At 42.6% G+C, this 16777-nt stretch overlaps 1 protein-coding gene across 2 annotated transcripts in view; it reads right to left on the bottom strand.

Moving 5' to 3' along the window:
• HOOK3 (hook microtubule tethering protein 3) overlaps positions 1-16777 on the bottom strand; it is a 119997-nt gene that overhangs the window by 54997 nt on the left and 48223 nt on the right. For both annotated transcript variants that reach the window (XM_056518236.1, XM_056518237.1), the window contains exons 8-9: positions 15037-15120; positions 755-918 (exon numbers count right to left, since the gene is read on the bottom strand). In XM_056518236.1, coding sequence (XP_056374211.1) covers positions 755-918; positions 15037-15120 — 248 coding nt within the window. The remainder of the gene's footprint in view (positions 1-754; positions 919-15036; positions 15121-16777) is intronic.

The raw sequence follows: 16777 nt of genomic DNA on the forward strand, positions 1-16777 counted from the left end.
CCAGTTGCTATATAAAAAAAAAAAAATTCTGGAATACCCCTTTAATCCTTTCAGTACTTATAAACTGCTGTATGCTCCAGAGGAAGTTGTTTAGTTCTTTCCAGTATGACCACAATGCTCTCTGCTGACACCTCTGTCCATGTCAGGAACTGTCCGGAGAAGTAGAAGTTTGCTATGGGGATTTGCTCCTGCTCCGGACAGCTCCAGACAGACAGAGGTGTTAGCAGAGAGAACTGTGTTCAGACAAAAAAGAACAACTCAACTTCCTTTGTAGTATACAGCAGCTGATGAGTACTGGAAGGATTAAGATGTTTTAATAGAAGTAATTTACAAATCTTTTTAACATTCTGGAACCAGTTGTTCCAATTGTTGTACCCCTTTAAGTGTAACAGCGAGCACAAGGAGGGGAAGGGAGGTGAGGCCCTTAGGGAATGTTATGTCAAAGATCTGCAAGGTAAATCTGCCTAGAAATGTACGTGCTAAATCTGCAGCAGATTTTTCCCTTCTGCCAAAAAGTCAAAAATTTGTGCATAATGACTATCATTATATAAGGCATGCTTTCATTATGAAAATCTGTTGCACATCCTAGAACAAGCGTGGACTTTTCTGCAAATTGGTTTTGGAAAAATTTAATGTGAACGAGAGGTCCATTTCTAACCTTCGAAGCATGTGGCTCTGCACTGACTGAGATTATGCATTGTCTTCATATTAAATTATCTGTATCAGATGGCTGTACATAAAAAGTATAGTCTACCTAAAGGTTTCTTCTTGTAGCTGCTCCAGCTGTGTCTGAAGTTGGAGGTGCCTTCTTCCAGCTGGGCTGTTAGGATCTTCTAAAGAATCAGACTGATTTAAACGTTCCATAAGAACCTGGTTCTCAGCAAGTAAGCTGCTCTTCTCTTCTTGGAGCGCTGCAACCTTAAAAAAGCAAAAGCACCATTTAAAGAGCTGGATATGAAAACATTTCTTGGGCAACCGATGAAAAATACCATTCACAAAGAGCAGACATATCAGAGTCACGCTGTTATGATAATTCCCTATGACCATTGCAGGGTTATGACTAAATTGCATTAGATCATTTTCAATTGCGTATATAGATAATGTTAAAATATTACACGTTTTTGCAATTTTAAGTGAAATTTTTATGCAAACTGCAATAGCCAGTACATAGGTGATAGGACATGGTAATAAAACAAATACGGACAAAATGCTAACTTAAATGGTTTATCAATAGGAAGCCTGACTTGTGCTCCACACAGTGCAGAATACAAGAACTTTATCAAAGGGACATGTCCGACACTGAACAATTCCATTTAATATAGCTGGTGTGTTGCAGGACTAGGCTATGACTAAGGGTAAGTGTTGTTATAATGTACATATCCAGTACAATAGAAACAGCAATGCAAAATAGACCAATCAGAAGTAAACATCAGTTAACCAGTAAGGACATATCGGCATATTTAGTGGGAACACAAAGTTTCTGTATTAGTCGACAGACAGTGAACACATTTTTTTAAAGACCTCATGAATACGATCTTTATAAAAATAAAAAAGCCATTTTGTGGACAGCATATATCTCTAATAATGACACATGAAACTTACTACCTCGCATTAAAAAGACCATGTATGAAACAGACTGAAGAATAGAAAATAATCTTCCTGGACTTACTTCAGAATCAGAGTACATATTAATGCTTTGGAAAGGGATTCTCTGTTACAGTAGTAGAATCTAATGAATGAGAACATATGTTCTAAACAACTTATAATGGGGAGTTAACATAGTTCTGCAATATTCACAAATATCTATTGGGATTGTATGAGGAGAAGACAGTGGCCGGGATTCAAATAAAGGATTTAAGTGCATTTCCTGGATTGTTTTTCAATAAAAGCACCTACTCCACTTGGCTTAAAATGCAGTCATGGACGTAAATGTTGGCACCCCTGAAATTTCTCTAGAAAATGAAGTATTTCTCACAGAAAAGGATTGCAGTAACACATGTTTTTGCTATACACATGTTTATTCCCTTTGTGTGTATTGGAACTAAACCAAAAAAGGGAGGAAAAAAGCAAATTGGACATAATGTCACACAAAACTCCAAAAATGGGCTGGACAAAATTATTGGCACCCTTAATTTAATATTTGGTTGCACACCCTTTGGAAAAAATAACTGAAATCAGTCGCTTCCTATAACCATCAATAAGCTTCTTACACCTCTCAGCCGGAATGTTGGACCACTCTTCCTTTGCAAACTGCTCCAGGTCTCTCTTATTGGAAGGGCACCTTTTCCCAACAGCAATTTTAAGATCTCTCCGCAGGTGTTCAATGGGATTTAGATCTGGACTCATTGCTGGCCACTTCAGAACTCTCCAGTGCTTTGTTGCCATCTGTTTCTGGGTGATCTTCCTGCTGGAAGACCGAAGATCTCGGACACAAACCCAGCTTTCTGACACTGGGCTGTACAGTGCGACCCAAAATCCATTGGTAATCTTCAGATTTCATGATGCCTTGCACTCATTCAAGGCACCTAGTGCCAGAGGCAGCAGAACAACCCCGAAACACCATTGAACCTCCACCATATGTCACTGTGTTCTTTTCTTTGTAGGTCTCATTCCGTTTTCAGTAAACAGTAGAATGATGTGCTTTACCCAAAAGCTCTATCTTGGTCTCATCTGTCCACAAGACGTTTTCCCAGAAGGATTGTGGCTTACTCAAGTTCATTTTGGCAAAATGTATTTGTTACACTATGCGCTCCGGCCTCACACGCTGGCCGTGATCACATGGTCCCCTTACCTTCTGCTGCCGACGGGGCTGGGACTCGCATTGCGGGACGCGCCCGTATGCGAGCCCCAGTCCGTCACTCTCCGGGTGTTCTCCTGCCTCCACCTCTCTGCTCCGGCATGCGTGTCCCCATCCCTTAGGGCGTGCGCGCGCTGGAGCTTTAAGATTTAAAGGGCCAGTACGCTCATTAGTGTAATCACCTGTGGCTTGTTTTTAAATTCCTCCACCCTCCTCAGTTCTCTGCCGGATCTTTGTGTTGCCTTGTGCCCAAGTGAAAGCGTTCCTTTGTATTGCCTTGCTTTGTACCAGATCTCCTGCTCTTGTGTCTTGACCTTGCTCCTTTGCCGCCTGCCTACTGAACTCCTGCTACGTCCCGACTACGCTACAGTGCCGCCTGCCTTGACCTACTGCTATCCAGACTACGAGTTGCCTCATCCCTCCTGTGCCTCGCATCTCTTCAGCCGCCTGTGTGGTCGAGCCGTGCCAGGGGTAGCGACCTGGGTGTCGCCTGCTGCTGCAAGCCCATCCTGCTTTGCGGTGGCCTCTGGTGAAGACCAGCGGCACCTTAGACTCCGCTCCCTGGTACGGTCAGAGTCATCCACATACACCGGAGTTCCTGTCTTCAGAAACGTGAGTGTTACAGTAGTCTTGCTTTTTTATGTCTCTGTGTCAGCAGTGGGGTCCTCCTGGGTCTCCTGCCATAGCGTTTAATTTCATTTAAATGTCCACAGATAGTTTGTGCTGAAACTGATGCTCCCTGAGCCTGCAGGACAGCTTGAATATCTTTGGAACTTGTTTGGGGCTGCTTATCCACCATCTGGACTATCCTGCATTGACACCTTTCATCAATTGTTCTCTTCCGTCCACGCCCAGGGAGATTAGCTACAGTGCCATGGGTTGCAAACTTCTTGATAATGTTGCACACTGTGGACAAAGACAAATCTAGATCTCTGGAGCTGGACTTGTAACCTTAAGATTGTTGATATTTTTCCAAAATTTTGGTTCTCAAGTCCTCAGATATTTCTCTTCTCCTCTTTCTGTTGTCCATGCTTAGTATGGCACACACAGATACACAATGCAAATACTAAGTGAACTTCTCTCCTTTTTATCTGCTTTCAGGTGTGATTTTTATATTGCCCACACCTGTTACTTGCCCCAGGTGAGTTTAAAGGAACATCACATGCTTGAAACAATCTTATTTTTCCACAATTTTGAAAGGGTGCCAATAATTTTTTCCAGCCCATTTTTGGAGTTTGGTGTGACATTATGTCCAATTTGCTTTTTTTCCTCCCTTTCTTGGTTTAGTTCCAAGACACACAAATGGAATAAACATGTGTATAGCAAAATATGTGTTACTGCAATCCTTTTCTGTGAGAAATACTTCATTTTCTAGAAAAATTTCAGGGGTGCCAACATTTACGGCCATGACTGTATGTCTACTTGCAGATTATCTACCAGTAATGCAGGTCCTAATGTGAGGCAGGAAGCGATGTTCTGTATGTCCTTACTGTTTCATTCATTCTGGATTTACACACTCCTTGACATTTCCTGCTCTCGTTGAACACTATACCCTAGCACCCCAGCTAAAATGGGGATTACCTTGGGGTGGAAACTTGGTAAGAGGTGGTTCTTGTGTGTGAAATAAATGTATCATGACTCCGCATAATGCAAGTGAGATTTAACCCCTTAAGCACACAGCCCGTTTTGGCTCTAGAACACCACCAATTTTAATTTTTGCGCCTTTAAAGGGGGCTATAATACTTATTTTTCCATCCACAGACTCATATGACCACATGAACTTTGTAATGACATCTTTCATTTTACCATAAAATGTATGGCCCAAACAAAATATATATATTTAATTTTTTTTTTATTTATTTTTTTGCGAGACATTACAAAAAAAAAAACCTTTGGCCTATTCTGACCTCTATAACTTTCTTATTTTTCCATCTAGGGGGCTCATTTTTTACACAGTGATCGGTAGTTTTTATCGGTACCACTTTTGTGTATATGTGACTTTTTGATCATTGTTTATTCCATTTTTCTAGGATGTGATGTGACCAAAAATCAGCAATTTTGGACTTTCTTGTTTACCATACAAGATCATTATCATTATATTGGACATTAGTCTGGACATTATTAAATATGCTTATTTTATTTTTTTACATAGTTTTATATTTTAAATTGAAAATAGGAGTGATTTTTCTTAATGGGGGCTTATTAATTCAGTATTGATTACAGCATCTAAAGGGCTAATCGCAGACATCAGCGCTGTACATGTATGTCTTTTGTCCTCTAAGGGTTAACTCCACAAGATTCCAGAATCTAGCAATACTGGTATAAGTAAATCTATGAGATAACATTCCAAAGAGGACCAACCACTTAGAAATGCACATACACAACAATAAGAGTGGATTCACAAGTAGGAAGAGACCTGTAAATCAAGCTCAAAGCAGCAGGAAGTAAAGGCAGAGAGCCACCTTCCGGCTCACTGCAGCATTACAGAGTAAATGGGAGTGCATTGTAATGAGGGAGTCTGTGCCATGGTGCCCATAGTTTGGGCAGCATGGAACATCTGATGGGTTCTTTTTAATGGTAATTGTTAGCTGAATATGTTACCAAGAGCTGCAGACACCAATGGATAGCTGTTAAAGGGGTAATCCGTTGGAAAACTTTCTTTAAATCAACTGGTGCCAGAAAGTTAAACAGATTTGTAAATTACTTCTATTAAAAAATCTTAATCCTACCAGTACTCATTAGCTGCTGAATACTACAGAGGAAATTCTTTTCTTTTTGGAACACAGTGCTCTCTGCTGACATCACGAGCACAGTGCTCTCTGCTGACATCTCTGTCCATTTTAAGAACTGTCCAGAGTGGCATGTGTTTGCTATGGGGATTTTCTCATACTCTGGACAGTTCTTAAAATGGACAGAGATGTCAGCAGAGTGCAATGTGCTCATGATGTCAACAGAGAGCTCTGTGTTCCAAAAAGAAAATAATTTCCACTGTAGTATTCAGCAGCTAATAAGTACTGGATGGATTAAGATTTTTTAATAGAAGTAATTTACAAATCTGTTTAACTTTCTGGCACCAGTTGATTAAAAAAATGTAAAAAAAATTCCACCGGAGTACCCCTTTAACCCCTTAAGGACTCAGCCCATTTTGGCCTTAAGGACTCAGACAATTAAATTTTTACGTTTTCATTTTTTCCTCCTCGCCTTCTAAAAATCATAACTCTTTTATATTTTCATCCACAGACTAGTATGAGGGCTTGTTTTTTGCGCGACCAGTTGTCCTTTGTAATGACATCACTCATTATATCATAAAATGTATGGCGCAACCAAAAAACACTATTTTTGTGGGAAAATTAAAACGAAAAACGCAATTTTGCTAATTTTGGAAGGTTTCGTTTTCACACCGTACAATTTATGGTAAAAATGACATGTGTTCTTTATTCTGAGGGTCAATACGATTTCAATGATACCCATTATTATATACTTTTATATTATTGTTGCGCTTAAAATAAAATCACAAACTTTTTAACCAAATTAGTACGTTTATAATCCCTTTATTTTGATGACCTCTAACTTTTTTATTTTTCCGTATAAGTGGGGGTATGGGGGCTCATTTTTTGCGCCATGATCTGTACTTTTTTTTGATACCACACTTGCATATAAAAAACTTTTAATACATTTTTTATAATTTTTTTTTTTATAAAATGTATTAAAAAAGTAGGAATTTTGGACTTTTTTTATTTTTTTTTCGTTCACGCCGTTCACCGTACGGGATTATTAACATTTTATTTTAATAGTTCGGACATTTACGCACGCGGCGATACCAAATATGTCTATAAAAAATGTTTTTTACGCTTTTTGGGGGTAAAATAGGAAAAAACGGACGTTTTACTTTTTTATTGGGGGAGGGGATTTTTCACTTTTTTTTTACTTTTACTTTTACATTTTTTGAACATTTTTTTTTACACTTGAATAGTCCCCATAGGGGACTATTCATAGCAATACCATGATTGCTAATACTGATCTGTTCTATGTATAGGACATAGAACAGATCAGTATTATCGGTCATCTCTTGCTCTGGTCTGCTCGATCACAGACCAGAGCAGGAGACGTCGGGAGCCGCACGGAGGAAGGAGAGGGGACCTCCGTGCGGCGTTATGAATGATCGGATCCCCGCAGCAGCGCTGCGGGCGATCCGATCGTTCATTTAAATGGCGAACTGCCGCAGATGCCGGGATCTGTATTGATCCCGGCACCTGAGGGGTTAATGGCGGACACCCGCGAGATCGTGGGCGTCGGCCATTGCCGACGGGTCCCTGGCTGCGATCATTGCGGTTATGCTTAGGACGTAAATGTACGTCCTGGTGCGTTAAGTACCACCTCACCAGGACGTACATTTACGTCCTGCGTCCTTAAGGGGTTAAAGGTGTATTCCGGCTTTATACATCTTATCCCCTATCTAAAGGACAGGGGATAAGATGTATGATCGCAGGGGTCCCGACGCTGGGGACCTCCAGGATCTCGGTGTAGCCCCCGACATTCTGTGCCAGGCGCTGCCTCAGAGACGGGGATGTGACGTCACGGCCCCTAGTGATGTCACGCCATGCCCCCTCCATTCATGTCTATGGAGGATTTTCTGCTGCAGATCTCAATGTAAACTGAATGACTGAACACAGCTTGAAATCCTGTGCATCAAATCTGCGCAGAATACTGTACGTGTTAATAAACCCTAAGGGTACGTTCCCACGTATGCAAATTTGATGCGCAATGCGCAATGTAAACTAAATGATTGAGCACAGCTTCTAATCTGCAGTTACAAATCCTGCGCATCAGATCCGTGCAGGATCCTGTATGTGTGAACTTACCTTAAGGTATAAAAGCGGTACATTTCCTGGAGCCAATGGTAGTTGCCAAACTTATAAAGCTATCTACATTATGCTATGTAGAGACACCCTATTTACGAATATTTAAACCTCAACAGTTCACTTGGAAATTAAGTTAAATATTGAAATTCTCCTGATGTAGACCTCTATTGCACAGTGGATGGACAGGATTGTTGCTCTACAGAAAAAAAACTGTACAAAATGCCCTGCTTTAAGGGGAAATCATGGATAACAGAGGAACATTTGGACCTCCCCACTATTAGCCAGAATGGAGAGACAACCCACATCATTTAGCATTGCTGCCCCTTCATTGGGGAGGACCATGGCATTTGGCCCATTTAAACTTCTACCATTATAACCAATGTAAGATCCAAATGACAAACTTCACACAGGATCCATGCACTTATAATGCATTACTGAGTCACCATTAAAAGTTTTTCAGCCTTTATAGATTATCATAGTGGTGCCTGCTCCTGCGTTTACCTTGACAAGCACTGCTAAGTGACTGTGATTCAATGTCAGTGTATAGGCAGGAGCAGTTGACACACAAGAGCAAAGACCCTTGTAAAGCTGGTTACCTGCTGAAAAAAACCTTAAAAATCGTTCATGCTGGCAAGCCCAATATATAAAAGAAAAAAACATACCATGAAACCATATACCATTATCTTATGTATTATTCTGTGCAGAAACACAAACCATGCTGCTACATTGATGGCCTTGCCTGCATTCTATTGTAATGCAATTGGAAATGCTAATTTTGTGTTGTTTTTTTATGTTAAACTAATATTAGTATTTCTGAGCAGAAAAACACAGTGCATACGCAGACCAAAGCAGCATTGTGTTAGTAGGTGTTTTGTGCTGGGGTGTGGGCATTCACAACTTTACCCTTTCTTCTAGCTCATTACATTCATATCTCAGCTTATCTCGCTCCTCTTGGATAGAGTATGCCTTTATTATTACAGAAAGCAAAATGAAAAAGTGGTTAACAGATTTTGGCGGATGCCACCCGACATAATACAGTTTTTATCATTTGGTGTGAATTGAACAATTTTATGTGCCTGTTATATTGCTATGCCCAAATCATAAACATTTAGAGATTAAAGGAGAACTCTAGCCACAATTAACTTATCACCTATCCACAGGATAGGGGATAAGTAGCTGATCACCGGGGGTCCAATCGCTTGGACAACTATGACCTCCAGAACAGGATTCATTCATTTCTACTGGAGTGCTGATGATTCCCGAGTGCTGTACGTGGGTCTTTTTGGCACTCCCATAGAAATTAAAAGGGTATTCCAGGCAAAAACATCTTATCCCCTATCTAAAGGATAGGGGATAAGATGTCTGATCGCGGGGGGGCCCACTTTTGGGACCCCCCGCAATTTCCCTGCAGCAGCCCGCATTCTATGCAGGGCTGCGTCTCCAGATTCTGAAACCTCCGGGTTTCCGGGACTGGGGACGTGATATTACGCCACGCCCCTTCCATTCATGTCTATGGGAGGGGGCATGACATGTCTTTGGATAGGGGATAGGATGTTCTTGCCCGGAATACCCCTTTAATGGAGCAGATGCCTTCTGCGGCACACACTCCCAAATGAGAGTAGGGTCCCATTCTGGAGATAGCGGGGGGCCTGTGGATAGGGAATAAGTTAATTGTGGCTGAAGTTCTCCATTTATGTAATATTATAGATTCACAAAGGCACACACAGACATTACATGGTAAAGGGCTTTCCGAGAGCTTCATTCAAAGATTCACGTTTATATTCATATCAAATATTGGGGGTTTCTAAACTGCTGACAACCTGGAAAATGTTATCAATGCCATTTAAAAACAAATGTATGCGTTGGCGAGAGGGGATGCAAGTTTATATGGCATGTTCGCTCTGGGTGAATAGACACTAAAATATCACCACCTCTTTGAGAAGACCACCCCCTTATTCAGACCAGATTGTGTGTGACAGATTTTTAGTCCACTATACATTATACATAGTGGCCTTTTACCTTAAGAAGACCACCCCCATTTATTGACGGATTTTTGGGTGGTCTTTTAAAAGAAATTTCCTTGTACACAGTATAAAGAATCCCATAATATGCCATGTATAAGAACTACTTCCTTTACAAGTAGGGAAGGTTTGAAAAAAAGAGCAGGATAGAGAAGGGTCTTTCTCTTGGACCACTTGCTGTTCTCCCAAATAAGGGTAAATGCTAAATGCATATGTTCACAGAAAAGTGTAGTACATCAGTGGTACATCAGGTATGGCAATGTATGCTACTGTATACCTGTGGCAGGCCCATTGACTTTACTGTACTGAACAGATTTTGCTAGTGACTACAATCTCTGTTTACCCAACGTATACTTTTCTTTTTTACAGGACTCAAAAGCATGGTCTATTCCACTTTTAAGTCCTGCAAAAAATGTATAATTTCAGAATCAGGAAGAACAAAGTCTTTAGTATACTATGTTTGGTGTATTAAAGGGGTACTCCAGGGAAGAAAAATAAAAATGACCCAAAGTCACCACAATACCTGTTCTGTGTCCCTGTAGTTAACAATGTGGTTTTTGCAGCTCCTTTGGCCTCTGATGTCTCCTAAATATTCTTTTTTCTTGCTTGCAGCACAGACTACAACTCCCAGCAGTCAGTGCAGCTCTGTGTAATGGCTGCCAGCCAATTGCTATCACTATCTGTGTGCATGCTCACACTGCACACACACACTGTACATGTCTTTTCTTTCAGACTATCCTTCCGCCAGCAATAAATCATGCTGTGCTCTGAATGGCAGCAGTCAGTGATTAGATCTACACAGGAAGATAGCAGCGTGCGCTGAGGAGACTGAGAATCTTCACTACCGGCACACAGGGAGGGGAGGGGGAAGGGAGGTGTGGCTGTGAAGCCAGAGCCCTACACCAGACAGAAATCGTCATATGGTGTTGTCCTGAAGGGTGGGGGCTAGTCTCAGTGAGGGGTTTACACCGAGACAAGGTGGATTTGAGAATTATGTATTTCTATCACTCCCTGCATGTAAGTTACAGCTGAAAGAGGAAAACTGCTCTATATAGATAATGAAAGATATTTAGACAAATATATAGGTTGGTAAGAGGGAAATGATGGGCTATGAGTTTAGTTCCCTGGAGTACTGCTTTAATGTGAATGGGCCCACTGCAGTACTGTTATGTAGTTTACTTTTCTAATGTGAGGCTGGAAAACAGGTTTCAAATGTTACATATTTCTAAATGTCTGCAAAGGGGCTGACAGGCATTGACTTTGAAAACAAATTTTAAAAAAGGGCATCTTTTTAGCATATGTTTTCCAGCACATATATCAGCAGCATCTATTTTTAACAAGCATTAACATATACGTTTTTTACTATAAAAATGTATATGTAAAACGGACAGCAATATGGCGGTATGAACGCATTCTAAATAAAAAAAAAACTGAATTGAAATAAAAAAGTACCATAACGTTTTACTTAATTTTTTTAAATAGCAGATGTCTACAACCAAATAGGCATGTAGTTGCATAATTCTGAAACGTAAACCCGGGACAGCGGGTGGACACAGTATGCAATTCCTAAGTTTGACAAAACATTCTACAAATACAGCAGATTTATAAAAGTGGTTGTCTAAAAATCAGGTGCCTCTTTAGACAGTCCAGTTTTAGTTTTCACCATCTTTAATTTGGCTTAGTTTCTGGTGCAATTTTGGAGCAGAAGCTAAGCTCTGCGCACTTGCCAGAAAGAATGCAAAACTATTCTTTTTGTCTGATTTGTTTTCAAAATCAGATGAACAACAGATACATGCAAGCTAATACCTGTGGGTAACGTGTGCCCGTTATTCCTCTTTTTTGGGGTAGGCTGATTTTTTTATTTTATTTGTTCTTGCTTCACTATGGCACAACTGTGATAAGTGACTGTAGTTTAGTTTCATTGTCTATTGGGTGTCTGAGGTAGGCTGAAGTCTACCCTATGGTAATCAGAATAAAAAAGGAAATAAAAGATCCACTAAGACAGTGTTTCCCAAAAGCGGTCCTTAAGACCCCCAACAGGTCATGTTTTCTTCACAGGTGATATAATTTCACAGGTGATATAATTCTGGTCAGTGAATCCGGCATCACCACAGTTATATCACCTGTGAAAGACTAAGGAAATCCAGAAAACATGACCTGTCGGGGGGGTCTTGAGGACCGCGTTTGGGAAACACTGCACTAGGAGGATGTCAGATAATTGTTTGCTGATATTATTCCATTAATCAAAACTAAATAATTTGCTGAAAAACATAATTAACCCCTTAAGGACCAAGCCCATTTCACCAGGCCAATTTTATTTTTGCGTTTTTGTTTTTTCCTCCTCGCCTAAAATCCATAACTCTTTTATATTTCCATCTACAGAACCATATAAGGGCTTGTTTTTTGCGTCACCAATTGTACTTTTTAATGAAACCTCTTTTTTTTTTTTTAGGGAGGAAATTTTTAATGAAAACCACAATTTTGCACATTTTGGAGGATTTCATTTTCACACTGTACACTTTACGGTAAACATGACATGTGTTCTTTATTCTGTGGGTCAATACGACTAAAATGATACCCATGTCTAGATACTTTTATATTTTTGTTCCGCTTTTAAAAAAATCGTAAACTTTTTGTACAAAATCAGTAATCTAAAATCGCCCTATTTTGAGCACCTATAACTTTTTCATTTTTCCGTATATAGGGCGGTATGAGGGCTCATTTTTTGTGCTGTCACCTGTACTTTTTATCGATATCACATTTGCATATATAAAACTTTTAGATAATTTTTTATAAATTTTTTTGGGAATAAAATGTGACATAAAAAGCAGCATTTTTTTTACTTTTTTTTTTTTTTTTTAAATTACGTTTACACCATTCACCGAACGGGATCGTTAACATTATATTTTGATAGTTTGGACATTTACGCACGCGGCGATACCAAATATGTTTATAAAAAAAAAATTACACTTTATGGGGGTAAAATGGGAAAAACTGTCAATTTTCATTTTTATTGAGGGAAGGGGATTTTTCACTTTTTATTTTACATTTTTCTAATTAATTTTTTTTAAAACACTTTTTATGTCGCCATAGGGGACGATCTATAGCAATCATTTGATTGCTAATACTGTTCAGTGCTATGTATAGGACATAGCACCGATCAGTATTATCGGCTATCTCCTGCTCTGGTCTGCTCGATCTCAGACCAGAGCAGAAGACCCCTGGAGACGGACGGAGGCAGGTGAGAGGACCTCCGTCTGCCATTACAGATGATCGGATCCCCGCGGCAGCGCTGCCGGAGATCCGATCATCTATTTTAAAATGCGCATTGCCGCAGATGCCTTGATCTGTACTGATCACAGCATCTGAGGGGTTAATGGCAGACATCCACGCAATCGCAGATGTCGGCCATTACCAGCTGGTTGATAGCAGCCGGAACCTGCCGTGTATGACGCGAGCACTGCTCCGATGCTCGCGGTCATACACAGGACGTAAATGTACGTCCTGGTGCGCGAAGTACTGCCAAGCCAGGACATACATTTACGTCTGTGGTCATTGAGGGGTTAAATGTCTTATTTTATTCATAGCATTTAATAAAGTTCATAGCACTGACTCATGGGGTGAGCGCCATGAATTTTATCTAACGGTATGAAGATTTGTCTATACTGTTCCATTCATTCAGCGACATCCACATACCGTATATACTCGAGTATAAGCCGAGTTTTTCAGCACGATTTTTCGTGCTGAAAACACCCCCCTCGGCTTATACTCGAGTGAACTCTCCGCCCTCCGTGGTCTTCAACCTGCGGACGTCCAGATGTTTCAAAACTACAACTCCCAGCAAGCCCGGGCAGCCATCGGCTGTCTGGGCTTGCTGGGAGTTGTAGTTTTGAATCCTCTGGAGGTCCGCAGGTTGAAGACCACTGCGGCCTTCGACATCATCCAGCCCCCCCCCCCCCCCTCACCCCCTTTAGTTCTGTACTCACCTCCGCTCGGTGGGACGTTAGGGTGCGCTGGTCCGGTGCTGCAGGACTGTCCGGTGGGGAGGTCGTCCGGTGGGATAGTGGTTCCGGGCTGCCATCTTCACCGGGGGGCCTCTTCTCCGCGCTTCAGCCCGGCCCCGGAATAGTCACGTTGCCTTGACGACGACGCAGAGGGACGTTCATTACCAACGTCCCTCTGCGTGGTCGTCAAGGCAACGCCTCTATTCCGGGCCCAAAGCGCGGAGAAGCGGCCCCCCCGGTGAAGATGGCAGCCCGGAACCACTATCCCACCGGACGATCTCCCCACCGGACAGTCCTGCAGCACCGGACCAGCGCACCCTAACGTCCCGCCGAGCGGAGGTGAGTACAGAACTAAAGGGGGTGAGAGGGGGAGGGCTGGATGATGTCGAAGGCCGCAGTGGTCTTCAACCTGCGGACCTCCAGAGGTTTCAAAACTACAACTCCCAGCAAGCAGCAACTCCTTGCTGGGAGTTGTAGTTTTGAAACATCTGGAGGTCCACAGGTTGAAGACCCCTGTATCAGACATTGACAAGCGGTGATGATGAAGGTGGGGACATGTGATGATGATGACAAGGGGATGATGAAGGGGGGGGGTGGGATGAGGACAAGGGGATGATGAAGGGGGGGGGGGGGTGTGGGGTGATGACAAGGGGATGATGAAGGGGGGGTGTGGGATGATGACAATGGGATGATGAAGGGGGGTGGGGATGATGATGACAAGGGGATGATGAAGGGGGGGTGTGGGATGATGACAAGGGGATGATGAAGGGGGGGTGTGGGATGATGACAAGGGGATGATGAAGGGGGGGTGTGGGATGATGAAGGGGGGGGGTGTGGGATGATGACAAGGGGATGATGACAGGCGGTGATGATGAAGGGGGGGATGATGACAGGCAGTGATGATGAAGGGGGATGATGACAGGCGGTGATGATGAAGGTGGGATGATGACAGGGTAATGATGATGGGGTGATGATGAAGGGGGGATGATGACAGGGTGATGATGATGAGGGTGTTAATGACGGGGGTCTGGATGATGACAGGGGGGATGATGTATTTCCCACCCTAGGCTTATACTCGAGTCAATAACTTTTCCTGGGATTTTGGGGTGAAATTAGGGGCCTCGGCTTATATTCGGGTCGGCTTATACTCGAGTATATACGGTAGTTAATATGTGAAGCGTGTTCCTTGGGTCATTACTGTAGGAGTTTTGCATACTGGCATAATGCCAGCAACTCACGATACTCTCTCTTATATACAGAATATCTTATTTTATTTCAACTGTCCAGATTAGACTGCTTGGCCTGGCAGCAGTAGATATCTATCACATTTTTATTGGCAGACAGATACCAACCTGCATGTCAAGTTCGTGACATCTCTGGGCAATTTCTTCTTTTGCTGCCAATGCTTCATTCAGTTCTTCTGTTGTTTTCTTTAGCTGTTCAAAAAAATTTAAAATAGTCTAATAATTCATTCTTTATTAGTTAGTATATATGTACAGCTGCCCTCAGAAGGTCTTCTCAATGGCAGAGATGTACAGCATATTCAAAGAAAACTAAACTGTCTATAAATCAATTGATCACGACTGTGTTTCTATTCACTGATCACTGAAGCTAACTCGAATCAATACAAACAGCGCCCGGGCAACACCTAACCAGGAAGGTACATACAGACATCATCTGATCTGTGTAAAATGAGTCTTCGTTGTGCCATTTAATGGTAATTACAAGTCAAATAAAGAACATTTGTTTCTGAAATTATTTGTGCAAACAAAAAAATTATTAAAAAAAACTTTCACAGACATTTGCACAATCTTGCCCCTCTGCACTAGCGCAGGGAATTAGAACTTCCCTCCTATGTTTTGACCAAGTACCGTATTTATCGGCATATAACACACATTTTTTAGGCTAAAAATTTTAGCCTAAAGTTTATCTGCGTGTTATACGCCGATAAGCCGCTGCAGTTCAATGATTTAAAGCGGGCGCTTTAAATCAATAAACTGCAGAGGCTTTTGCAGGTCGCTTCCCAATTCTCTGCCCCTGCCTGTCCTGGGGTCCTGAGACTGCCGGCGCCGCTGCCCCATTGCCTCCCCCATCCCCGGTTTTTCTGACCCCGCAGAAGCCCCCAGGAAAGGCAGGGGGAGAGAGGCCATCGCTGCCCGCTTCTCTCCCCCTGCCTTTCCTGGGGTCTAGAGCCCTGCTGACGCCGCTTCTCTCCCCCTGGCTATCAGCGCCGCTGCCCCATTGCCTCCCCCATCCCCAGTTTTATAATTACCTGTTGCCGTGGTCGGGTCCGCGCTGCTTCTGGCTCCAGTGTGGCATCCCCTGCGTCGTTGCTATGCTCTGCGAGGCGCAACGACGAGGGACGTCATGTTGAAGATGTCACTCGTCATTGCGCCTCGCAGCGCATAGCAATGACGCAGGAGACGCCACACCGGAACCAGTAGCAGCGCGGAGCCGACCCGGCAACAGGTAATTATAAAACCGGGGATGGGGAAGGCAATGGGGCAGCGGCGCCGATAGCCAGGGGGAGAGAAGCGGCGGCAGCAGGGCTCTAGACTCCAGGAAAGGCAGGGGCAGAGAAGCGGCGGCAGCAGGGCTCTAGACCCCAGGAAAGGCAGGGGAGATAAGCAGGCAGCGATGGCCTCTCTCTCTCTGCCTTTCCTGGGGGCTTCTGCAGGGTCAGAAACAGTGTATCAGGGTATACGCATGCACACACACGCACCCTCATTTTACCAAAAATATTTGGCTAAAAAACTTTTTTTACCCAAATATCCTTGGTAAAATGAGGGTGCGTGTTATAGGCCGGTGAGTAGTATACCCCGATAAATACGGTATTTGCTTTGCACCCCATGCATAGCAGACTTCCTGTACTGAACTATTTGATAATGCTAGAAAATACCGTCATCTATCACTAGGGGCCTGACCACTGAACCCTGTATTACCCTAGAATGAAGCGATAAGGATGTTCGGCATGTACCTTACTCAGCGACTCTCCAGGAACTGCAGCCTTGTCCAAATTGAAGTAAATAAGGCAAGGCTGCAGCGCTAATACTCAGGAAAAGTACCGTGTAGGGATAAAAACCACATCCTTCT

Source organism: Hyla sarda, chromosome 1 (assembly GCF_029499605.1).
Source record: "Hyla sarda isolate aHylSar1 chromosome 1, aHylSar1.hap1, whole genome shotgun sequence".
NCBI classification, from domain to species: domain Eukaryota; kingdom Metazoa; phylum Chordata; class Amphibia; order Anura; family Hylidae; genus Hyla; species Hyla sarda.